The sequence below is a fragment of the Anarhichas minor genome, unplaced genomic scaffold (genome assembly GCF_050575085.1).
Source record: "Anarhichas minor isolate MPS153535 unplaced genomic scaffold, ASM5057508v1 ptg000011l, whole genome shotgun sequence".
Classification (NCBI taxonomy): domain Eukaryota; kingdom Metazoa; phylum Chordata; class Actinopteri; order Perciformes; family Anarhichadidae; genus Anarhichas; species Anarhichas minor.
In genome coordinates this window covers 569,486-593,543 of record NW_027466457.1, presented here as the reverse complement: position 1 = coordinate 593,543, position 24,058 = coordinate 569,486, and the positions used below count along the sequence as shown (strand labels likewise).

The 24,058-nt window shown below is 40.6% G+C and overlaps 5 protein-coding genes and 1 long non-coding RNA gene across 8 annotated transcripts; 3 read left to right on the top strand and 3 right to left on the bottom strand.

Moving 5' to 3' along the window:
• Positions 1–660: 660 nt before the first annotated feature.
• Positions 661–5,892, bottom strand: rxylt1 (ribitol xylosyltransferase 1). The gene is made up of 6 exons (XM_076088780.1): positions 5,670–5,892; positions 5,342–5,530; positions 3,868–3,970; positions 3,401–3,715; positions 3,102–3,272; positions 661–1,674 (listed from the first exon to the last, which is right to left on the bottom strand). The coding sequence occupies exons 1-6, from the start codon at positions 5,815–5,817 to the stop codon at positions 1,272–1,274; spliced, it is 1,329 nt and encodes a 442-aa protein (XP_075944895.1). The 5' UTR covers positions 5,818–5,892; the 3' UTR covers positions 661–1,271.
• A 240-nt stretch (positions 5,893–6,132) lies between these two features.
• Positions 6,133–8,187, top strand: LOC142947296 (cytochrome b-c1 complex subunit Rieske, mitochondrial-like). Of its 2 annotated transcripts, none has more exons than XM_076088781.1 (2): positions 6,133–6,359; positions 7,465–8,187. In XM_076088781.1, exons 1-2 carry the CDS (start codon positions 6,248–6,250, stop codon positions 8,073–8,075), a joined length of 723 nt encoding a protein of 240 aa, XP_075944896.1. In that variant the 5' UTR covers positions 6,133–6,247; the 3' UTR covers positions 8,076–8,187. The 2 variants fall into 2 exon arrangements, with proteins under 2 accessions (XP_075944896.1, XP_075944897.1); XM_076088782.1 differs by having other exon boundaries at positions 6,303–6,435.
• Positions 8,188–8,892: 705 nt separating this feature from the next.
• LOC142947294 (uncharacterized) lies at positions 8,893–17,079 on the bottom strand. 2 transcript variants are annotated; one of them, XM_076088777.1, is made up of 2 exons: positions 16,129–17,079; positions 8,893–10,327 (listed from the first exon to the last, which is right to left on the bottom strand). In XM_076088777.1, the coding sequence occupies exons 1-2, from the start codon at positions 16,319–16,321 to the stop codon at positions 9,168–9,170; spliced, it is 1,353 nt and encodes a 450-aa protein (XP_075944892.1). In that variant the 5' UTR covers positions 16,322–17,079; the 3' UTR covers positions 8,893–9,167. The 2 variants fall into 2 exon arrangements, with proteins under 2 accessions (XP_075944892.1, XP_075944894.1); XM_076088779.1 differs by lacking the exon at positions 16,129–17,079 and adding an exon at positions 12,742–15,408.
• LOC142947300 (uncharacterized) lies at positions 15,699–18,270 on the top strand. The gene is made up of 3 exons (XR_012953346.1): positions 15,699–15,748; positions 17,192–17,268; positions 17,350–18,270. It is a non-coding gene; the product is annotated as an uncharacterized LOC142947300 (long non-coding RNA).
• Positions 18,176–20,992, bottom strand: LOC142947298 (protein C19orf12 homolog). Its single transcript, XM_076088784.1, has 3 exons — positions 20,782–20,992; positions 19,716–19,876; positions 18,176–19,541 (listed from the first exon to the last, which is right to left on the bottom strand). The coding sequence occupies exons 1-3, from the start codon at positions 20,841–20,843 to the stop codon at positions 19,336–19,338; spliced, it is 429 nt and encodes a 142-aa protein (XP_075944899.1). The 5' UTR covers positions 20,844–20,992; the 3' UTR covers positions 18,176–19,335.
• LOC142947299 (cytochrome b-c1 complex subunit Rieske, mitochondrial-like) lies at positions 19,354–24,058 on the top strand. The gene is made up of 2 exons (XM_076088785.1): positions 19,354–19,549; positions 23,665–24,058. The coding sequence occupies exons 1-2, from the start codon at positions 19,546–19,548 to the stop codon at positions 23,946–23,948; spliced, it is 288 nt and encodes a 95-aa protein (XP_075944900.1). The 5' UTR covers positions 19,354–19,545; the 3' UTR covers positions 23,949–24,058.

Here is a 24,058-nt window from a genome sequence, read left to right as displayed (position 1 = left end):
GAGGGAGGGATCTGCACGCACATAGAGCTAGTGGACACCAGTGGACTGACACCCCTGCCCCCAAATATAAAGTTGTGTTTATGTATCCATACAACAGTTGGAACCGATTAAAACGTAGCAAAGTATACGTTATGATTCTCCTTAGTATTACTTGTAATGAAAACCAAATTATTTATTTATTTATGTCTTCATAGAAACAAATACCCAAGCTTACATGTGGCATTCCAACTAAATTCACATGACAGTAAGGATTTGCAGTTGCTTTTGCCCTTAATCAATCCAAAGAAAAATCACAAACACAGAATCTTTTTTTTTTCAAATAAACGGATATCCAGTAATAAATAAGGGCCCACAGCAGCAGAGGGCCTCTAAACATCCAGGTAAAACATACTCAGGGGGCCCGTATTTCCTGGATACACCCATGCACTCATGCACACAAGTAAGCCAAGACAAAGACAAAGACAATAATTAGTCAAATGCAGATTAAATACATTGTCTTAGTATAAGTTCAACAAAGATTTCCCCATGCTTTTTCTCATTTATTTATGCCTAACTTCACAAAGCCTTTACCTTCATCTGAGATCATTGTAGCCACTAAAAACTACCTGGACCACAGCGCCATCTGCAGTGTATAAAAAATAAATGCACAGGACAAGCACATCCACTCATTTCTCTTCAGGACAACACTCCAATTTATTGGCTTGCAATGTCAAAAAAATAAAATAATATCCATGCAGCACACCACTAAAATAAACAGAACAAAGAAGAAAGTCCTTTGTTATGTTTTGATCAGAACATTGTCACATGCCACAGCAACAACATCCATTTTCAAGTGGCTTACAAAATAAGAGCTCTATATCTCATTTTTACTCCTTGTGTTTAGTGTTTTTTAAAAATCACAATATTAAGTGTGTACAAACAGATATAAAACATGGTTGAAATAATCTTTGAAATAATGATCTTTCAAAATGCAAAGGCAGTATAATTTAGTATTTCTAAACACCTGGACATTCCACCGTTGTAAACATTAACATAATAAACATGACCCATGACACTAATGTCATGGGGCCCTTTAATGACTAGTAATGGCAGCTTTACAACACACACAAATGGTTTTATAATAACCCGCACAAGAATATTACACTGAACATCATCAGGCTCACAACACCAGTAGTATGTCACATTTATCCACCAACCACAAAATAAATTAAACCAATATCGAACGTCTACCCCTGTATACCTTTTAAATGTTTGTTTGTGAAACGCTCCCGTCAGCCGCTTTTGAAGAAAGTCTCCTCGATGACCTCAGTGAACCTCTCCTTCATCTGCTGACGGAAGCTGGCGTACCACTCCAGCAGCCTCCTCCTCCTGTCCACCCTCTGCTCCTGGCTCATCCCTCTCTCCCTCTCCAAGATGGCCGGCAGTTCTTTCCAGTCACTGATGAAGATGAAGGGTGCTCCTGCAGCTTTGAGCAGACGCAGTGGGGAGCTGGACCCGGCCACGCAGCTCCCAGGTGTCAGTACATCTTCCACCACGGGCACCGAGCCGTAGGAGCAGGCCTCGTAGATGCGGTAGCACTCCGTGTTGATTCCGACTGGGCAGAGAGTGAGCTCGCTCTGAGCCAGAGCTGTCTGATAGCCTCTCAAGCTTTCCGCTGTCTCCTGAGGGAGCCACCTGAGGCAAGAATAAGTGTAGTTAATGTGCTAAATATATCGCAGCACTGTTCCAATCAGATGATTCCTATTGTAGATATCTCACCTCAACCACATTTATATTCAATATGTAAAATTCTACATTTAAAATGTCTAAAGAAATAAAAAGGTAGCTACCGATAACACCAGGGTTCCCTGGCAACATTAAAAACCAACAAAACTCTTCTCAAACTGCATTACGTACCACATACAGGAAGTCAGAGAATTGTATTTTTACCGATGCCCTCTGTGTGCGCAGCAGCCCCTAAAATGTATGGGTAAAGTTTGCAAACTACTTACATTTAAGTAAAACATATAACACAATTCCAGTATAAGTGATGGGGAACAAAATCCACAGTCCACATTTCTGTGCAAAAATGAATTCTTAAGTTTAATAATATAAAGTCTAACTTCTTCAGCCTCTGTGATGTATTACTTTAAAGGGAGAGTTCACCTCAATATCTAAAATACATATTTTTCCTCTTACCTGTAGTGCTGTTTATCAATCTAGATTGTTTTGGTGTGAGCTGCCTGGTTTTAGAAATATTGTCCGTAGAGATGTCGGCCATCTCTCCAATATATTGGAACTAGACACAAAATACATTTGAAAAACTCAGCAGCAATGTCTCTTTCCAGAAATCATGACCGGGTAACTCAAGACCTTGTTGTGAGCGGTTTCATGTAAGAACTACAGTTGAAAGAAAATAGTTTCTACATGAAACTGCTCACAACAAGGCCTGTGGATTTACATTGTACATAGTACTTAAATGTTAATGTTTATGCTTTGTTTCCCTGTTCTACTTTGTTGTCTTTGATGTCCTTGTTTTTATATTTCTCTTGTTTATTGTATATTCTATGTATGTATGTACGATGAGAGTCAAATTCCATGTATGCGCACGCATACATGGCCAATAAAGCTGATTCTGATTCTGATTATCTTGAGTTACCAGGTCATGATTTCTCGATAGAGACATTGCCTTTGAGATTTTCAAATGTATTTTTTGGGGCGCTTTAAGCACCACCAGCCAAGTGACATATAGTACCATTATATTCGAGAGAAGGCGGCAGAGTTTTACAAAATTAGGCAACTTGAACCAAAACAATCTAGACTGATTTAATCTCCTTGAATTTCACCAGAAAAGACCTTGAAAATAATGTCAAAGCCCTTGAATTTGATGTCTCAGTAAATGGGAGAACCCCAATGACTGTTAGCTAAAACAGTTGTATCATAAATAATATAAATTATTTGTTATGTTTAAAAAGATACAAAAGAAATGTCTCAGTGAAAGGTTCTTGTTATTCTCAATATCATTCTTTTTTTTAAAAACAAGTCAATAAACAAGCAATATAGTCATTTAAAGAAAATAGAAAAAGTGAGCTCTGTCATATCAGTCCTAAACAATGACTTACTTCTCCCTGGCAGTGGTGATGCATTCCTTATCCAGGCCAGATTGTTTCAGCACCTGCATAAGAGTTTCTCTGGAGGAATTTTTGTAAACAGTTCCTAGGAAATTGCAGAGGTATGGCCTGTTGGAGGTAATCAGTTGGGCATTAGGCCTGATCATAGGAAACTGCCTGTATCTGCACAGAGACAAGCAAAACAGAGCAATGTGTTAGACAAAGCTATTCATTTGAAAGTACAACCCGCAGTTTAATGTACTGATATTGAGTACACATGCACTGACACACACGAGTAAGAAATTACATACGTGGCGACACCAAGAGGCCACTGGAAGACATCCTTGTCGTTAACCCAGGGGCTGTCGTACACTAGAAACAGCAAGTCCACAAATCCACCATTTCTCTTTAGGTATGGGGCAATGAAGTCGTTGTTGCAGTGCTCATTCCCCAGGAGGACCACAGCCACGTGTGACACTGTATGGGAATGTACCAGAGCTTGGACATGCTCCAGCCACCGTGTGGAGTAAGAGACCTTCTGCTGCTCGCGGCCATTCAGAACCAGAACCAGGCTGTTCATATCCAGAGGGACATGACCCTGGACCACAGCAGGACCTGTGTAGAAACTAAAGATGGAGAGGCAAGAGGGGAGGGAAAACAAGTCAATTTGATAGTTGTGTCTTAAGTGGTTTGTATATGGTGTGTTTCACAGAGACCCAAAAGCAGACCAAATGCTTGGATTTGGCAGTTGTTAAGTCTCCCATGTTTGACTTGTTACCTGAAATCAATCTTTCCTGACTGCAGTTCTCCCTCTCGCCATTGTGCGATCTTGTCAGAAGGGTTGAGGGGTCCCTCTAAAATATGTTCCCAAAGGTAAATCCCTGAGGAGAAGAGAAGCGTTCACAGCCATTTACTACCAGATTTCAAATGTCAACATGTGCAGAGCCATTATGTTGTATTATTGTCTTCTGCAGAAGAGCATCAATGTAGTTTGTATCTGTCTCTATGTCTGTACACTCTGTACACTCCTGGTATCATCAGGTGTATATACTGTAGTTACTGTCACTTCAACCATCATAGTGGTATACCTCTCTCTAATGCAAGAATTTTGTCTCAAGTAAGGAAGAATTATGATTTAGAGGGATTTTTTAACAACCTTTCAAAACATGTTTGATACATAGTTTAATTTGGTGTTTGGTGCGTTGATAGCTACGCTCTTAATCTGGTTTATTTTATTTTATTTAAACTCTGATCTACACCAATATGATTAATCTACTACTATATATAATTTACTTTTGCCCCCCCCAAATTTTTTTTTGAAAAATCTTTTTGATTCTAGACATTAAGACAATTAAAATATCATTTATATTTTACTTAATAACATTGTTCACATTTTTTTAAAGATCTATTTTATCAATCGCATTTAAAATACAATTTCCCCTTTCTAAACACTGTTCACACTGTTCACCAAGTATCTTCCTGCTCTCTGCAATTACACTGCAACTGTGGTATAATAATAACATCCAGATTCTCAGTTATTTCATAGATAAATTCAATTCAATAAATGTAATAACAAATGTAATAATTTTCAATAATACATATTATTTTCAATGTTCATTCAACTTCTCTACATCCACACCACGTACAAAATAATACTATTTTGGTTGTTCGCATCATATAAGATCAGTGATGTTTATCAATGCATGACTGCACAATGTGAGTTAGAAATGTTGGCCATGTTGCAGGTGCTACTGACATAAGGCCAAAACTGTCAGAGGGAACCAGAGGTTTTCTCCTCTGGCTGTCAGACTTGCTGCCGGTTTTCATCACACAACTCTAACTCTAACTCTTTTATATGATGTTCAGTTTGTATTCTGTATTCCTTTATACATAACACTCAGACTGTACTGTCTATTTGTTATGTTGTATTGCCTCGTTTCTGTATTTCTTGCCCCTCATCTTCAGTGAGGTATAACATTCTGTTCCACAGTATAATTGAATAAATGACAATACAAATGTTGAAATTAACACAACCAGAGGCCAATGAAAAGCATCAATCAGAAGACTTGAAAACCAACATTTTCAAATTTGTATCTAATTCAATATAAAGGGAAACTGTTTTTTAAATCATCTGTAGTTGTAAGAATCAAAATGGCACTGTGATGTCACACAATTGTCATTTCACGCCAAAATCCCACCACAGACCTTCTCTGCAGGCTGTGACAGACAGATTCTATAATACCACGACTTACCTATGGCAGCTTTACCCCAGATTTGTACCCTGTATCTTTTGGGTTTGTTCTTGTCAATTCGACCCAGGTGCTGTTTGAAAGCCTCCCTCTTTTTGGTCAGAGCAGAGTTGTAGTCCACCTGTTCATCCTCCCACGGATTCCAATCACGAGCTAGGAATGGAGCAACAGCACCGCCATCTCTGACGCCACCTGCAAACACAACACACAATTTACATTATAGCTTATAGGCACACATTTCCTCCATCTTAGTTACCATAAAAACGAAACGAAGTTCTAACAGTGTATTTGCAATCGGGACTAGATAACGGTTACGGTTAAGTGTAATTACCCGAGAGTGCCCCCGTCTCTTTCTTCACCACCCTGTGAACACGGGAGATGACTTTGGTGCTGAAGAATACATTATATGCAGCATAGAGTGAAAATGCCACATATGCAAAAATAATTAGCAGGAATAGCTTTCTTTTTGGTATTTTCATTTTTATTTTATTTTACTCTCTCAGGTTACCATTGTATAGCCCCTCTCCATATTTTGTGTGAGGACCCTTGTTTACATCATGAGGACCCCTGGATACAGCTGCCTTAGAAAAATGCCTGTACCGAAACAAACGTTATTTTAAATGATTATAGGATTTCAACCATGTTAGTCAAAACTGTTGCTATATGTCAACACTGAATATATAACATGTAATGATGGCTTCATTTAATACATCTAAAATAATATAATTACTCGATATATAAGATAAAAACGAAAGGGACACTTCGGTCAGACCGTACTTAATGCGGAACGTTGAGAGGGCGGAGGGAGTTTCTGGTAAAGCACATCAGCGAGGTGCACGTCAGATTTTTACTCGCAAGGTCGGGTCGTGTCCACAGTTTCGGCGTGGGAGTCCCTTATTCTGGGCAAAGATGATGTCCATGTCCGCTCGTGCCGGGGCTATTTCCCCTTACGTGCAGGCAACAAAACAGACAGTTAAAAGCCTGCGGTCCTCTGCTGCCAAGGACTTGGTGCCTTCTGCTGGTAAGGCCGACTTGTGGCTATATGGCGTTGGATGTAACGGGCGGAGTTTGCGGTGGTGCTGATGTGACGATGCAACGTAATATACTGACTTTATACTGATTAATTAACATGTTCATTTTAACAGCGTGTACATTTTATGCTTCTCTATTTTATTGCCGTTCATGTCTCCAGACTAACGCTAGTACTAATAACTTGCTCTGATCAGCTGTAAATAGCTGTGTTGTAACTGACATCTGTAACCTGACAGAAGGTCAACTATGGTTAAAAAGTCTTAAGTATATAAATATAGACTAAGGAGATTCAACAGCTCAGAAACACGAACGTTACTTTACACCAGTTACAGCGATGACATCGATCTTGACATGTGACCCTGTATTTATGTTTAGCTTTCACACGCCAATACAGGTGAGAGGTCTTCTTGTGTTACATAGTACGTGTATTACTGGTTATTGTGCAGAAGAAAAAAACATCTACAGATAGTTGTTATGATAATTCAGTTTGGGTTTTATTGCCTCCAATTTAACATTTTTTCTATTAGTCGGTTAACCGACTGATAGAAACATTGTCACGTGATCGATAGAAAGAAAAAAACATTTCACTGGTTCCAGCTCATCAGATGTGAATATGTGCTGGTTTTCAGTGATGGCAATCTGAATATCTCCAGGTTGGACTGAAATAAGCAATTGTTAGTATCAGCTATACTGACAGTATCATGATTTGTAGATCTAGACCTGATCAGATCTGATGTGCTGTATTGTACTTTGGGGAAGCGATCACGATTGATGAGACAATTTAAAAAAAAAAAAAAAAAAAAAAAGGTCACTCTGGTTTCATATCTATAACGATTAATGCTTCTGGATACAATATATTAATCAGTATACATTTAATCTCAAATGTTTCTTTATAAATGTCCTTATCATTCAAATCTTGATCAATTCATCTAGTCATTATTATATCTACTAGTAATTGAGCCTTAAATAGGAGGACACAGTGTGACAGAGAAGCATTACTTTAAATGTTGTTTTTGTAAGATACCAAATATTTTACAGTTTGCCCATTAACTGCACGTGCCTTTTAAAAACTGCATCTTGTGTTTCTTCTCCAGCTCCTGGGGGGATCCGCCTGGCCCACACAGATATCAAGATTCCTGACTTTACAGACTACCGTCGCCCCGAGGTTACGGACCCCAACAAGTCCTCCCAGGAGAGCAGCGAGGCGAGAAGGTCCTTCTCTTACCTCGTCACTGGAGCGACCACTGTGGTTGGTGTGTATGCCGCCAAGACGGTGGTCACCCAGTTTGTCTCCTCAATGAGCGCATCAGCAGATGTCCTGGCCTTATCGCAGATTGAGATCAAGCTCGCTGACATCCCTGAAGGCAAAAACATGACCTTCAAGTGGAGAGGAAAGCCCCTGTTTGTCCGTCACCGCACAGAGAAGGAAATCGCAGCAGAGGAGGGTGTGAATCTGGCGGAGCTTCGTGACCCCCAGCATGACAAGGATAGAGTGATTAACCCCCGCTGGGTCATCGTCCTCGGTGTGTGCACCCATCTGGGTTGTGTGCCCATCGCCAACGCCGGAGACTTCGGAGGCTACTACTGTCCGTGCCATGGCTCCCACTACGATGCTTCAGGACGGATAAGAAAGGGACCTGCTCCTCTAAACCTGGAGGTTCCCTTCTATGAGTTCACTGAGGAGGACGTAGTCATAGTGGGATAAATACTGGAGCTCTGTCTCCGTTCCTCCCTGTAATATGTATTTTTTAGATGGCTCCGTGTGAGAGTGACATACAACGCGTGTATTTACTATTAAAGACATATTTCCAACTCTATGATTGAGCTATTGTCTTTTCCCTTGTAAAAAAGTGAGTTTTTCTTTGATTGTTCTTCATCACTTAGCATGATGTCTTTTGATTCACTGACATTTTATTTTTGTTTTAATCTCTATAGATTTCTTTCATTCCGCACTATTTTTAGTATTTTCCAAACAGCATTATGTAACACAATGTATGAGGGCCGGGTGTGATCAGGTCCAACCCCTTTGCTGCCGCACCAATCCTGATATATTGTGTTGGAGCTGTGTGATAAAGTCAAAGGTGGGGCCTGTTTCATGGTTACCTAAAGTTGAGCTGTTAAAAGTGCTCATACACATGAACAAGAGGCCTGGGGAGCACAATGATTAGGATAAGATGATGGTACGATCAAGAAAAGCCACCGGCAATCTAAAAAAGTATCGACAAGTCGTAAACAGATTCAGGAATGTGTCGGCCTGTTAAACAACTGGAAGGAACTATAGATCGAGATAAGGATGTTGGTTTGTGACTCCAAAGAATGTGTAGATTGCTTTTCTAAGGACCTTTTTTATCCTTTTTATGAGTTTGTGTCTGACAAGATGAGAATTTTATACCAGTAATGGCAGCAGCAAAGAGTGCAAACTGCCAAGTAAGATAAAGAACTATTGAGTCACACTCCAGTCACTGATGGATTTAATCCTGACGAACAAAGTGTGCAATGTAAAACTGTATGAAACAGTGAAATACACAAACCTTTTTGTTTTTATTGATGAAATCATTTAAATACAATATACTGTGCACAGATGCAGGCAAAACCATCGTCTTAAACTTACATTACCATCAAATCAATTATCAATATAATCATCAAAACTATTTCAAACTGTACAGTTGGCGCTCATTCAGTGCATTTTTGTATTGAAATCAGTGTAGTTGAACCGCAGTTAATCATGTGTAACTTCAGAGGTGACTCGTGCTGAAAGCTTTTATCACAAACGGAAACTTTACTGCAACCAGAACAGCTAAAGGGGATTGTTTCCTGTGTGGGTTTTCATGTGTACCTTTAGATCTCTGTTGCGCTCAAATCTATTACCGCAAACTGAGCAGCTGAAAGGTTTTTCTCCTGTGTGGGTTCTCATGTGTCTCTGTAAATGTGAACGCTGGTAAAATGATTTCTTACAGACTGAGCAGCTGAAAGGTTTTTCTCCAGTGTGGGTTCTCATGTGGTTCTGTAAATGTGAACGCTGGTAAAATGATTTCTTACAGACTGAGCAGCTGAAAGGTTTTTCTCCTATGTGGGTTCTCATGTGTCTCTGTAAAGTTGAACGATTGTTAAATGATTTCTTACAGACTGAGCAGCTGAAAGGTTTTTCTCCTGTGTGGGTTCTCATGTGTATCTGTAAAGTTGAACGATTGTTAAAAGGTTTCTTACAGACTGAGCAGCTGAAAGGTTTTTCTCCTGTGTGGGTTCTCATGTGCAACTGTAAATTTGAACGCTGGTAAAATGATTTCTTACAGACTGAGCAGCTGAAAGGTTTTTCTCCTGTGTGGGTTCTCATGTGTCTCTGTAAAGTTGAACCCCGGTTAAATGATTTCTTACAGACTGAGCAGCTGAAAGGTTTTTCTCCTGTGTGGGTTCTCATGTGTATCTTCAGTTTGTGTCTCTTGCCAAATGTTTTCTCACACTTAGAGCATCTAAAAAGTTTCTCACCATCGCTACATCTTGAATCACTGACACGGACTTCATCAGGTTTCACATAGTTTAAACCTGACTGAGGTTCTCTGGTCTTCTTGCAATCACCACTGCCATCAGTGTCAGAAGAGTCTCCAGTCTTCTCATCAGTATCTGGTTCTGGATATCTATCTGGATCCAAGTTCCTGTCTGGTTCTGGTCCTCCACAGTCTTCTCCATCAGCTTCTGTTTCCATCTGTTCAGTTTGTCTTTGATGAAGCTGTGAGGACTGAGCTTCCTCTTCATCATCTTCACTCTTCACAGGAGTGAATGAGAACTTGACATCAGCCTCCTCCAGACCTTGAAGCTGCTCTCCTTCCTGACTGGTGCAGAGTTCCTCCTGTTCTTCTTTAATGTGTGAGGGCTCTGGGTCCTCCTGGTCCAGACTGGAGCTCCACTCCTGCTGCTCAGAGGGAACCTCTTCTTTAACCAACAACAGCTGCTGGACGTCTGCAGGAAAACAGTAAACACACACAGAGGTGTTACAAAGAAATATTAGAATTGAGCAAATAGTCTCCTGGACATACACTTCCAGAGTAAATTAAATGATAAGACATTTACTTTAAGCAAAAAACTAATTTATTATTCAGTGATTAATCAGTATTTCAGCTCTAGTTGAACAGCTGGCTAGTTAGCTTTTTTTTTTTACATCAATATTATTCTTATTATTAACCTTTATTTAGACAAAATCCATTGAGCTAAAGTTTTGGTCAAATAAAAACAAAGATAGCAAGAGTAGCAAGAACCATTGCCTGTACAAATAAAGTGATTCGTTTTCATTGATAATATTAATATTAACTTCCACTGTTACTGTAAATCTGTTAGAATTGTGGCCTATTTTCTATTTGCAATTAATATGTATTCAATCCAGTTCAATTATTTAAATGAAAATGATCATCTACTCTGGCTAAAGTAGTTTATCAAGTGGATTCAAACCTGGACTTTCTATGTCTCTCAGAAACCTGGCTACATATAAACTCGCCCTCTGTTGCTTTGAATGTACGTGGATACAATATATTTAGAAGAGATAGATCTAGTGGTAAAGGAGGAGGAGTAATGTTTTACGTTAAAGAACACATTAACTGCAGCCAGTTTGAGTGGTCAAGTGATGTCAAATTGGAATGTATTGGTCTGAAAGTGTCACTATCATCTCAAATGTCTCTTACTCTTATATGTCTCTACACACCACCATCGCTCCAAATGTGAATTTTACGATCAGCTTAATTCCATGTTAAAGGAATGTGACTTTGACAAAGAGGTTATATTAATGGGTGATTTTAATGTAAATTGGGAGGATAAGTCTGGAAGAAAATCCCTAAAACGTACAATTGATTGCTTTAATATGACCCAGTTAGTGAACAAACCCACAAGGATAACCCACTCTTCTCAGTCCCAGATTGATTTGATTTTTAGCAATAAACCTGAAAGAATGATCAAAACACACAATATTTGATACTTTTAACAAGAAAACTTACAAAGAAACGTTTTAGTATGTCTTCTACCAGAAAGGCTTATCAATTAAGAATACCGAAAGGTGACCAAAATTCATTTGAGGATGCTATACAAGGAATTGATTGGAGCAACTGTTTAACGGGTGCAAGTGTGGAGGAAGACAGCAACATCTTCTTATCCACAATACAGACCACAATTAACAGTTTCCTTAAAAAAGCCAAAATTAAACTAAATCAAAAGAACACACTTCAATGGCTAAATAGTGACATCTGGAATTTAATGAAAAAACGGGACTATACATTAAAATTGGGACTCAAGTCTAAATTAGGAAATGATAGGCAGAAATTCGTAATGCTGAGAAATTAGGTAACGAAAGAACTTAGAAAAGCAAAAGCTAATTTTTTTATTAAGATCATTGATGAAGCAGGAGGTAATTCCAAAATAATATGGGATAATATAAAGACGTTGACAGACAAACAGAACAGCAATTCAAAGAAGCAACTTAAAATGAATGTGAATGAGTGCCTTACACAAGATGAAGTTGTAATTTGTACAGCTTTCAATTCATACTTTATCAACTCAGTGGAAGTTTTAACTCGAAGCTCCAGTATTGGTCAATTTCATCCTATACCAGTAAATGAAGGTCAACCATGCTTCGCTATTCAAGAAGTCTCTGAATCTACTGTCACCAGAGTTCTAGGCTCACTCAAGAACTCTAGGGCCAAGGATGTTTATGGAATTGACAATATTATTCTAAAGAAACATAAAGGCACACTCACTCACCCTATCACAAGCATTGTCAACAAATCTCTCAGGCAATGTGTGTTTCCAAAAGGATGGAAATCAGCCATAGTAACACCCATTTTTAAGTCAGGAGATTCAACCAATGTCTCCGATTATCGGCCAATCAGTATCCTCCCTGCTGTTTCCAAAATTGCTGAGAAATGTGTTGCAGAGCAACTTATTAAACATCTCAACAGCTCTCCATATCAGCTACATCCTATGCAGTTTGGTTACAGAGCTAATCATTCTACTGAAACAGCCAACTGCTTCCTCTTAGAGAATGTGAAGCTTAAAATGGATAAAGGGGGTGTAGTAGCAGTGTTTTTTCTTGACCTGAAGAAGGCTTTTGATACGGTTAATCACAATGTCCTGATTAACAAACTGTCAAATTTTAACTTTTCCCGAAAGTCTCTTGCCTTGCTGAAATCCTACCATGAAGGAAGAACCCAGCGTGTCATCTACTCTAAGATCTAACGTGGGAGTACCCCAGGGTTCTATTTTGGGACCTTTACTATTCAGTTTATACATTAATGATTTGCCGGGTGTCTGCGATGGGTGCGATATTCAAATGTACGCTGACGATACAGTGATTTATGTGCACGCAAAGAACAAGCTGCACTTAAACTCACGTCCACAATCCATCCATCCATCCATCCATTTTCCTCCGCTTATCCGGGGTCGGGTCGCGGTGGCAACAGGCCAAGCAGGCTGACCCAGACTTCCCTCTCACCGGCAACATGTTCCAGCTCATTCTGGGGGATCCCGAGGCGTTCCTAGGCCAGCTGGGAGATGTAATCCCTCCAGCGTGTTCTGGGTCTTCCCCGGGGTCTCTTCCCAGTCCACAATGACAAATGTAACTAAATGGGTTGCAGATTCCTGCCTTCACCTGAATGTTAAAAAGGCTGTTTGTATGTTCTTCACAAAGAGGGCTTGCAAAGTGTCACTGGAGCCAGATGTTTATGTTGCTGGTGAGAGGCTACAGGTAGTGTCAGATTTTAAATATTTAGGAATTTTTATTGATTCCAATCTCTCTTTTAAAAAACAGGTAAAACATGTGACAAATGTCTTAAAATTTAATCTCATGAATTTTAGATATATCAGACACTGTCTAACCATGCAAGCTGCAAAATTGTATTTTAATGCAATGATTATCCCCCATCTGACCTACTGCTTAACCAGCTGGGCACAAGCCAGCAGCACAACATTAAAATCCATTCATATTCTCCATAAACAAGCCCTAAAAACACTTGATAAAAAACCCAAAAGTCACCATCACTGCAATATTCTCACCAAACACCATATCCTGAGTTGGGAGAACATCATTAAATTCACTGATGTGTGTCTGGTTTTTAAAATTGTACATGGTATGGCCCCACCTCCACTTAGTGATTTTATTAAACAAAGCACTCAAAGCAGCAGACTCACTAGATCTGCTTCAAGAGGTGATTGTGTCATTCCACATAGGTCAAGCTCGTTTAGTAAATCTACATTCTCTGTGAAGGCAGCTCACTCATGGAAAGCTCTGCCACCACACATACGCACACAAAACACGTACCAAACATTCAAACATAACTTCAAGAAATGGCTTGTTGCCAATCAGGTGTACCAGCATTGATGTACTGTCTGTCCTGCCTGCTTGTTTCATCTATATGTGCATTTGTCTTGATCGGTGTTGCTATTTTCCATTTTTTTGATGTGTATGTTAAGTGCTTCAGTGTTATATGTGCTTGTCCTGTAGGTGGGTCTGTTCTGCGTGACGCATGCTGAAACCTGTTATGTCTGCTCTGCTTTAATGTCGTACACTTTTCTTTTGCTGTTTATTGGTTTTGTCTATATGTTGCTGTCTGTTTCTCTATGAATTTTAACTCCGTTTCAATTTGAGATTTTGTTATTTTAGGCTGCATTGAAACATCTGGCCGGGGACAGCAGATGGAAATTAGCCTCTCTGGCTAACTCTGGCTCACTTACAGTGCAACTGTTGATTAGTGTGCATTGTCCCTGAAAAATAAATAAATAAGAGTAAAATAATAGCTGTGATCTATACACACCTCTGCAATAGCAACCCGCTGAAATGAAGGTACAGGCACCTTAACCCTCTCATTACTTCAGGGTTCTTGAGAGCAACGTGGGACTGTTGGGACTGTTAGTACACTGGCTGTGGTCATCACAGTGAACAGTGTGTACAGTGTGATGAGAGGACACGTGAGCCCTTGTTGCTGTAGTTCATCTCATTGGAGCAGAGGCTGCAGTTAGCATACCCTGCCTTATCAATGTATTTAAAACAATGTGACAGCGGGAAGCTGTACTGCTCTCTCTTCACGTCTGTTTAGACCTCCACCTGTATCCAGGCCCAGCTCCACTCACATCTCAGCCCTGCGTCAAGCTGCGCTACACAACCAGCCTCCTCTTCCTGGAGCTCTTTGACCTCATCTCATCAGTATCTGGGCCTCATGTTTCAAGTTATTATCACCACGAAATCGCCTCATTCTACTTTGAGTTAAACAAAAAAAACTGCAACCAGAACTGCCGGTGTTCCGGTTTAACGTTAATGAGTGACCGCGTGGACTGAACCGGAACACGGAGGGGGATTCATGTTTCATCACGTTACGTTTTTTCTAGTGATGTGTCGGTCGCGAACGAAACGGCTCTGAGAGCCGGCTCTTTGACGTGAACCGGCTCCTGATTGGGAGCCGCATTTGATTGGTCAATATGTGTGGTGTCGTCTCTGTGCCTGCGCTGAGCAGAGGGGGGAGGGGCGGGAGTTACACACACAGCAAGCACACGAACAGGAGGAGGGAGACGAGTCACGAGAGAGAAAGAGAGCAACGGACTGGAAAGGTAAAAAAAAAAAGTTGAGAAAATGAGAGTCAACAGGAAACGCAGCAAAATCTGGACACATTTCAATTACATTGACCAAACTAAGGCAGAATGTAGAGTCTGCAAGACTAAAATCTCATATCGAGCTGGCTCCACAAACAACCTGCACAGACACATGAGAACTGTTCATCCATCAGTTCAATTGGAAGAAAAAAGACAAGCAAGTGAACCTGATATTAATGAAGGTGCCAGTATGTCTACTGCAACTGTTGCTGCAACTGCAGTGTCTACAGCATCGTCCAGTACACCACCACAACCGCCTAAAAGTACAACCCAGAGCTCTATGAGCCAATTTTTGCAAAAGTCTATGACCGCAGCAAGACAGAAGACAATTGATGAAGAACTGACCAAAATAGTTAAAAGTTAGTTAAGTTCATTTGTAAATAGTTAAACATTTGTTTTTGCACTTTCTAATTTATTTTTTTTTATCACTCTGTAGAGTGTATAAATAAAAGTGTATTTATATAATAAACATTTGATATAGTGCATGTTTTTTTTACATTAGTAATTCATATTGCGCATAATTTTACATTATTGTTGGTAATAAATTAATTTAAGCACCAAAAAATCTGAAGAGCCATTTGGGAGCCGAAAGAGCCGGCTCTTTTTAGTGAGCCGAGCCAAAAGAGCCGGTTCTCTAAAAAGAGCCGGAATTCCCATCACTAGTTTTTTCCTCCTAAATCGCGATAATGATGAGCGTTAGCCGTTGACAAAGTTCCGCATGCAGTGGACGTTAACTTAACCCAACAAGTCTGAACGGTAACGGAACTTAAACTTTAACGGAGGGAAATGAAGACGCTGTAGACATCTTAACGCTGACGTCGCACGTCGCATCAAATATGTTTTATTGCTAAGATCACGACATCACCTTTTCTCCTCGTCTCACTCCAATCTGAGAAACGCTGGCTGGCCAGTTGACCCCCCCCCCAAGAAAATAAAAACACTACGGATCTACACTCACGTGGATGATATATTTTGATTCAAAACGGCTTATTTCGCCGAAAAGCGACACGTTTGCAGGTATTAAATCAGGAGACGAAGAAAACGACGAATTGCAACAGAGTCTCACTCCAAACTACATTAAAAGTTATCAGCCGGAGCATGAACAGTGTTTGAGAGAAGAAATAAAGTGAACCCACGTGCTCTTTGTATCCGGACTTCCGGGTTGAAAACAGCGTCCAGAAGTTCCCGTTGTCGCTTGTTCTCGTCTTTTGAACGAGCGAGTTCCTCCTCGTACTCTGCTATCGTTCTTTCAAACAGACCAAATATCTCTTCATCAGCCGCAGTTAGTCGCTGGTTGACTAAAGATCTCAGCATTTCTAGTTTAGACATTTTCACTAAACCACAGAAAGTTTTCCTCCAGACGAACTCCGTTAAAAACACCGTTTACTCTCATTAAACTCTGACTAGCGCTGTGTTGGTCACTTCCGTCCCCGTCCGTCTGTTTCCAGTTAGCATGCTAAGCTAACTTCAATAGCTTTATAGGCTACCATGAGATGAGTCCTCTTCGTCTTCCTCTCCTCTTTCTTCTTCTTCTCCTTCTTTTTCTTCTTCTTTCACTTAATGGCGGACTACAAACCAACGTTTAAGGCGCCACCTACTGGACCGGAGTGTGTAACATCATGACTTTATGACAGTTATCATTTAAACACAATAATAATGTTATTGATAAATAAAATAAAAAAAATAAAAATAAACTTCATATAGAAGTTATATTCTGGATATTGAACCCGTTCCATTCAAAATATTAAATAAGGCCCTTTTAAGCTGAACTTGTTTGTCCCCTGTCTCTAACGGTCCTTTGATGCTCCACTCCCTTCCTGTATCTACCACTCTGTTCTTCAGTCTCTCTTTCCACCCTGAACTTCCTCCACTCTATCAGCACATGTTCAACAGTTTCTTTACAGTTGCATATCTCACATTTATCCCACTCTGTCTTTTTCATGATGTGTATAACGTGTCATTGAGTCCTGTATGTCCGAACCTTAATCTACTGAAAGTAACATCTTCTTTTCTACTTTTACTTCCATCACTTCTCACTCTGACTGACATCTGAATTTTGTTGTAATTTCTACCCTCATTGTCATTATTCCAAATTTCCTGCCAAGATGTAATAATTCCGTGCTGTATTACTGATTTTGTTTTTGACCTCCCAAAACAAATTTCTAAAATATTATTTTTGTTTGACGCTTTTTTCTCAAGTTTATCTGCAACCTCATTTCCCTCTATTCCAACATGAGCCGGTGCCCAACAGAGATGTACATCTATTCCTAAATGTTGTGAGTTCAGTAATGACATATAAACTTCAGTTAAAAGATCCTCTCGTACTGTTTGACCGGATTGTATACTTTGTATTGCAGCTGCAGAATGTGAACACATAACTACTTTCATTGGTTTGACCTCCTCCACCCACTGAAGACTGATGATTACTGCTGTCAGGTCGGCTGTGTACACTGATAACCTGTTTGAAGTGCTTTTAACAATTCCTTTGTTGAATTCTGGAATGTATATGCCCACTCCTACATGATTATTATCTGAGTGTTTAGATCCACCTGTAATAATATTTATATAATTAGAATAGCTTTTATTCAGTAAATCTTGAACCAAGTATCCGATGTTTACATTCCTCTCAGTCCATTCTCTTCTCTTTTCTAATATCTCTAGATTTACCTTGGGTTGTGGAAATATCCATGGAGCAATGTTGCTACTAATAACTGCTGGACTATGTTGTATGGTATCTAATTTGAACTGTTTCACTTTCCTGTTAACGTCCCATCCAAAGCTTTTACCAGAGAATGTCGAGTCTCAACCATTGTACAGGACAGTCGATGCTGTATTTCCATTAAGTCCACCCTGAATACTAATCCAGTGTGATAATGCTAATTTAGTTCTCCTCACATGTAATGGTAGTTCCCTGGATTCCACCAGCAATGCATTAATGGGTGTGGTTTTGACTCGGGAGATGAGTCAGAGGAAAAACATCCAGAAAAAAAGGTGAACAGATAAAAGTCCATTCAGACAGGTTCTACGAGGAACATCCGGTTCCGCTGCAACTTGGTGGGTAACAAAATAAAAGCCCATAAACTAATAAAATAGTATATCATTAGTCCTATCTTCAGTTACCTTCCATCTGGTCCATATGTAACAGTTGTGGGTCATGGAACGAGACTACTCAAGTGATTGTTTTCCAACATTTATTTATTGAAGACAAAATATCACCAATGAATTGCCTTCTGACCGTTTTCTGCCCCTCTGCTCCCTCAGCAACGTGTGATTTAATTCCTTTTCTTCAAATACACACTGACCAATCAGAGCTCGGTACGTGGACCGTTAATGAATATTACATAATCACACAGTTTAAACTGACAAATGCAAAAAAAGACAGCTGGTAATAAATCTCAGACTGTGTGAATTTGTAAATTAACAGATTCATGACATCACTGCTTCATTTAGAGCACGATAGATCTGACTATAAGTACATGTGTGTATTATGGTAAATTAATGTGTTGCAGATGTGTTCTTGTATGACAATATTTTAGCCTTATTCTTTCAGCTGTAGCCTTAGTGGTGCGAAACAGACTTGGGAGTAAATAGAAAAGAAATGTGTAAATATTCTTTCATCACACATTCACTGACGTGTGTCGGCTTCTTGAGTCGTGTCTTACAGTCTCCGGCTACTTTAATGTTTGGTGTGGGTGATTTTAAGTTATGGAAGGAAACTTCCTTACTGCTTAGAATTATATTTATATATATTTTTATTTATTTGCCCAAAAGTCCGTTTGACATCGCTGGGGTCTCAGCTGAAAGAATAAGAATAAATCAAAGTAAAAAATTAACGTGAATACACGTGTTATTATAGTCAGATCTATCGCGTTATAGATGAAGCAGTGATATTATAAATCGGTTAATTTACAGAATGACACAGTTAGTGATTTCTTGCCAGCTGTCCTTCCTGCATTTGTCAGTTTAAACTGCGTTACTTTCAGCCTGAATTATGTTCATGTTCTTGATGTTGGTCTCAAAGTGCACCAGACTGATGCATTTAACTTTAAAATGTACAACATTTTCTTCCAGGTGAGCGTGCCCCCGGCCCCCTCTAGAAAACCAACACTAATTAGAAAATAAAAACTCAATTAGTCTACTGGATCAAGCTAAAGACAGTACCAAATCTGAGCGTGGACTCAATGAGCGATGCTCTCAAATTGAAAGAACACGCTCTTCATCTGATGAGTGTACTTCCCATAATAAATTAATCCAGGTATACAGCTGTTTTCACAATAACCGTATAACCTGTAACCAAGTCTGTGATGGCGTCTGTGCAAATTTACAATATGTGATTTCACATTTCACAGCTGCTGCTTCAGGGTGGCGTTGCCCATCACTAGAGCAGTTAGCTGAGCCAAATCTGTCCACTGAATGTCTCCCAGCACGGCCAGAAGACTACCATAAAGCTTCTGCTGCTGCTGAGGACTGAGCTCCATTATGATCTGAGGCAGCGGTTTGAACTGTCCACTGGTCAGCCAGCAGCCCAGAAGGCGTCCGACAGCACCGCCTACATGGGTAAGAGGGTTTCAAACATGTGGAATTATGATTGCACACACACAAACACACACACACACACACACACACACACACACACACACACACACACACACACACACACACACACACACACACACACACACACGAGTGGGAGAAACTGTTGCATGCATTTATTCCCACTTACCGACTGTGATACCAAGAGGTCCCCCGACTAACCCTCCAGCGAAGGCCAGACCGCCCGCTGCTGCTGCTCCCTTCCCTGAGCCTTTCACTGTGGTCTGGATTTGCTGATTGGCAGATAACTCACAACACAGCTTCATGACATCATCAAGTCGATGGCACATACTGTGGATCAGATTTATACATTTAAAGAGACATGACAGAAATTATAACTGAAAGACACTCAGCAATCAATAAGCATAGTATAAGAAAGCAGGAAAATACTGTCAGTTTGTTCAAATACAATATTAACTCAGCTATTCACAAATCAACAATGTACAATATACTATAATATCACATCAGACACTGACACACATTGTCCTGCATATATTGAATAGTGTGACACACAGTGCTTTTCTAATGCAATCATCTTCAGATACCAGTGTGATAGCTCTGATTGCGTCAGAAAGCATCATAAGCCAAAGGTTGACATCTGTAGCGCCAATCAACAAAATAAAAGCCCTCCGGTAAAGCGTGTCGTAGTAACCACAGTAAACATTAACTGTTCGTGCCTTTTAAAAACTGTACCCTGTACATATTTATGCTGAGCTTTCACAGGCCAATACAGGTGAAAGGTCTTCTTGTGTTACATAATACGTGTATTACTGGTTATTGTGCAGAAGAAAAAAAACTCATCTACAGATAGTTATGATTATTCTATTATTATTATTGTACTGCTCTCCTTGTGTGTGTGTAACTTGGTACACAATTCAGCAGTAAGCCAAACTCCATCCAAATGAATACGGGAGTCAGGATGTAGCTTCCAAGCTCCAGATGCTTTATTGTGCAGCATCGACGTACACGAATTAAATAAGAGTAAAACTAAAACAAACAGAAGGACACAATGAGCAATATGCATATGAATTACACACTACAAATTTAACTTTATGCATCTCCTACGCTTCTGTAGCAGTCAAACGTATAGTGTAACAACAACTGGCTACGGATACAAAATTAACCTTTACAAATATACTTAAGACGAAAGTATTACTAAAATACTATTCTGTGGTCTGTGCTAAACAAATACTTACAGACTATGCTTTCGAAGGTGTAAACACATGATGGATGGCAGCGGATGATTTTCTGAGACCATCTACCTAAAACTACCGCATGTGGCGAACTTCCTGTTCCATGTCAGAGTGCATGTCAAAATAAATGCAAATTAACAACACAACCTAAAGGGCCCAGGAGGGGGCGCCAATTCCCCAGTCCTGAGGGCAGAACACTCCCCGCTTGGTATCTGTAAAGATGCCATATATAGGTACTAAACAGGATAACAATAGAAAAGTCTCAGTCCTACTTCTTCAGAAGAAGAATAATCTCAGACACAGGTCTGAGGAATGTCTTGCTTGATCCCTGCTTGGTCACTTTGAGTTCTACCTTGCGGACTCTTCCATCATCACTGGGAAAGGTGCTCGTAACAAGTGCCATAGGCCAGTCATTACGGGGTGATTTGCTGTCCTTCAGTAGAACAATGTCACCCTTTTCGACGTTTGGGCATGACTCTAGCCATTTGCGACGAACTTGCAATGTCTGCAGATATTCTTGCTTCCAGCGAGTCCAAAACGGGTTGGCTAAGCTTTGGACTTGACGCCACTGTTGTTTGTAGACATCCTTCTCTGTGAACTTTCCAGGTAGAGGTGGTACACTCTGCTTCTGAGTCAGGAGCATTGATGGAGTAAGTATGAGAGGTGAGTCTGGATCTGCAGAGACCGGTACTAGAGGCCTTGAGTTGATAATCCCCGTCACTTCCGCCATAAGAGTGCACAGAACCTCATGAGACAGGTTGAAGGAGTCTGTACGCATAAGCATAGAATCCAAGATTCTGCGTGCCACTCCAATCAGGCGCTCCCATGCGCCACCCATATGTGAAGAGTGCGGAGGGTTAAAGTCCCATGTGCATCCTTGACTGTTGACGTACATCTGCACCTTTGACTCGCCCATTACTTTTTGGAATCCAAGTTCATTGCAGGCACCAACAAAATTTGTTCCGCAGTCGGAATGCATCTGTTTGGAGGGGCCGCGAATGGCAAAGAACCTTCTGAGAGCATGAATACAGGATGAAGCATCCATAGACTCAATCACTTCTATGTGGACAGCACGAGTACTCAAGCAAGTGAAGAGCACTGCCCAATGCTTATTGAGGATTATTCCTCCTCTAGTGCGCCTTGCAGTGACAGTCCAAGGGCCGAAAACATCCAGGCCTGTGTAGGTAAAAGGTGCTGAAGTGCTTAGCCGTTCTTCTGGCAGGTCTGCCATCTTCTGCCTCTCCATTTTACCTCGAAGCTTCCGGCAAATTACACATCCATGGAGAATGCTGCTTATGCATCTTTTGCCACCTATCAGCCATATGCCGCGGGGGAAGACCAACTATCTTGAGGATGTGGTCGGAAATTCCTTGGCTTGAAGCGGTGGAGGAGGCGCCGAGTAAACTCGGGGGGTATTCTGGCGGCCAAGGACCGATTGTCACTGTAGAAGCCGTCGAAGCTGATCGAGGGTGCTGTGTCTGTGAAAAGCTGGATGTCTGCCGGTTTGGTGATGTGTTCGTCCTGGAAGAAGGAGATGCCGTTCCGGGAGGAGAGGAACTGGTGTCAGTTTAGCTCGGTTTACGTGCTTCGTCAAGTGTGACGTGGTCATGGAGGTTTGTTACGGCGAAGGCAATTAACGGGATGTGTGGCAAGGAGGATTTTGTTTAATCTATTGATTCTATTTATATATTTTATCTGGTGGAGGGAAGCCGAGTGTTTAGACCGTGTGCTGGGATTGAAGAAGATAGCGTGACGGTGAGGAAGTCATCTAGGTCGGTGATTTTTACCACTGAGATGTTGTGTGCTGTGAGAGATTGTCAGGTAGGCCGTGGGAAAAATATCCTGATTTGCTTAAATAGGTCCAGAAATAATATATATTAATTGGTTGCTTCGAATAATTTGCCATGGTTGAGCGTCTGGGCCTGCAACATAGTAGCTGGCTACTTTATTAAATACTCTTCCGTGCCAGTGGGTGGCAGTAGGTAGCACAATAATGACCGTGGTGATTAAGACAGTATAATTAAGTGATGCACCTCGAGGTTGCGGTGGCAAGACGTTTGTCTGGATTAGGGTTGTCACGATACCAAAATTATGACTTCGATACGATACCTGGCATAAATAAATATATATATACCTGATACTTACGATACGATACCAGAATTCGATACAATACCACAAATACGATATGATACCACAAATACGATACGATACTGGTATATTTATCTATAATAGTAATAAATAAAACATCTGTATGGTTCCCTTTTTTACCAGCTTGTTCCTGCCCAGCTTTTTGAACACTTAACAAATGGCATTAATATTAGTATTAGCCTTAGCAAAGCTTGAAGCTGAGTCAGAGAGCGTTTGCTTGTAGGGGTCGAGGTAGAGGGGATGTGGGGTAGGGATGGAGCGTTGCTCGTCTGCTGAGTCAGAGAGCGTCTGTCGTATGTCATGTGAAGACAGAGTCGAAGAGAAAGTGAACAGGTTCGTTGTGCTTAAATACTCTGTGCAGAGGTAATGAGCTGTGTTCTGGGCGTGGCCCTGTTCCTGAACTAAGTTTATGAAACTCAATTTGTAGATCTAGACCTGATCAGATCTGATGTGCTGTATTGTACTTGGGGGAAGCAATCACGATTGACGAGACAATTTTAAAAAAGGTCACTCTGGTTTCAGTAATCTATAACGACTAATGCTTAGGGATACAATATATTAATCAGTATACATTTAATCCAAAATGTTTCTTTTATTAATGTCATTCAAATCATGATCAATTCATCTAGTCATTATTATATCTACTAGTAATTGAGCCTTAAATAGGAGGACACAGTGTGACAGAGAAGCATTACTTTAAATGTTGTAAAAAGCCCCTGTTTGTCCGTCACCGCACAGAGAAGGTAATCGCAGCAGAGGAGGGTGTGATTCTGGCGGAGCTTCGTGACCCCCAGCATGACAAGGATAGAGTGATTAACCCCCGCTGGGTCATCGTCCTCGGTGTGTGCACCCATCTGGGTTGTGTGCCCATCGCCAACGCCGGAGACTTCGGAGGCTACTACTGTCCGTGCCATGGCTCCCACTACGATGCTTCAGGACAGATAAGAAAGGGACCTGCTCCTCTAAACCTGGAGGTTCCCTTCTATGAGTTCACTGAGGAGGACGTAGTCATAGTGGGATAAATACTGGAGCTGTCTCCGTTCCTCCCTGTAATATGTATTTTTTAGATGGCTCCGTGTGAGAGTGACATACAACGCGTGTATTTACTATTAAAGACATATTTCCAACTCTA

Coding starts and splice junctions, on each gene's coding strand:
- LOC142947296 (XM_076088781.1), top strand. CDS start 6,248: ATGATGTCCATGTCCGCTCGTGCCGGGGCTATTTCCCCTTACGTGCAG. Junction 6,360..7,464: donor GGACTTGGTGCCTTCTGCTG/GTAAGGCCGACT, acceptor TTTCTTCTCCAG/CTCCTGGGGGGATCCGCCTG.
- LOC142947294 (XM_076088777.1), bottom strand. CDS start 16,321: ATGTCTAAACTAGAAATGCTGAGATCTTTAGTCAACCAGCGACTAACT. Junction 10,328..16,128: donor AGTCCGGATACAAAGAGCAC/GTGGGTTCACTT, acceptor GTTTTCCTGCAG/ACGTCCAGCAGCTGTTGTTG.
- LOC142947298 (XM_076088784.1), bottom strand. CDS start 20,843: ATGGTCTCAGAAAATCATCCGCTGCCATCCATCATGTGTTTACACCTT. Junction 19,877..20,781: donor CACCTTCGAAAGCATAGTCT/GTAAGTATTTGT, acceptor TCTGATCCACAG/TATGTGCCATCGACTTGATG. Junction 19,542..19,715: donor ACCTCTTGGTATCACAGTCG/GTAAGTGGGAAT, acceptor TTACCCATGTAG/GCGGTGCTGTCGGACGCCTT.
- rxylt1 (XM_076088780.1), bottom strand. CDS start 5,817: ATGAAAATACCAAAAAGAAAGCTATTCCTGCTAATTATTTTTGCATAT. Junction 5,531..5,669: donor AGAGACGGGGGCACTCTCGG/GTAATTACACTT, acceptor TTGTGTTTGCAG/GTGGCGTCAGAGATGGCGGT. Junction 3,273..3,400: donor TGGCCTCTTGGTGTCGCCAC/GTATGTAATTTC, acceptor GTCTCTGTGCAG/ATACAGGCAGTTTCCTATGA.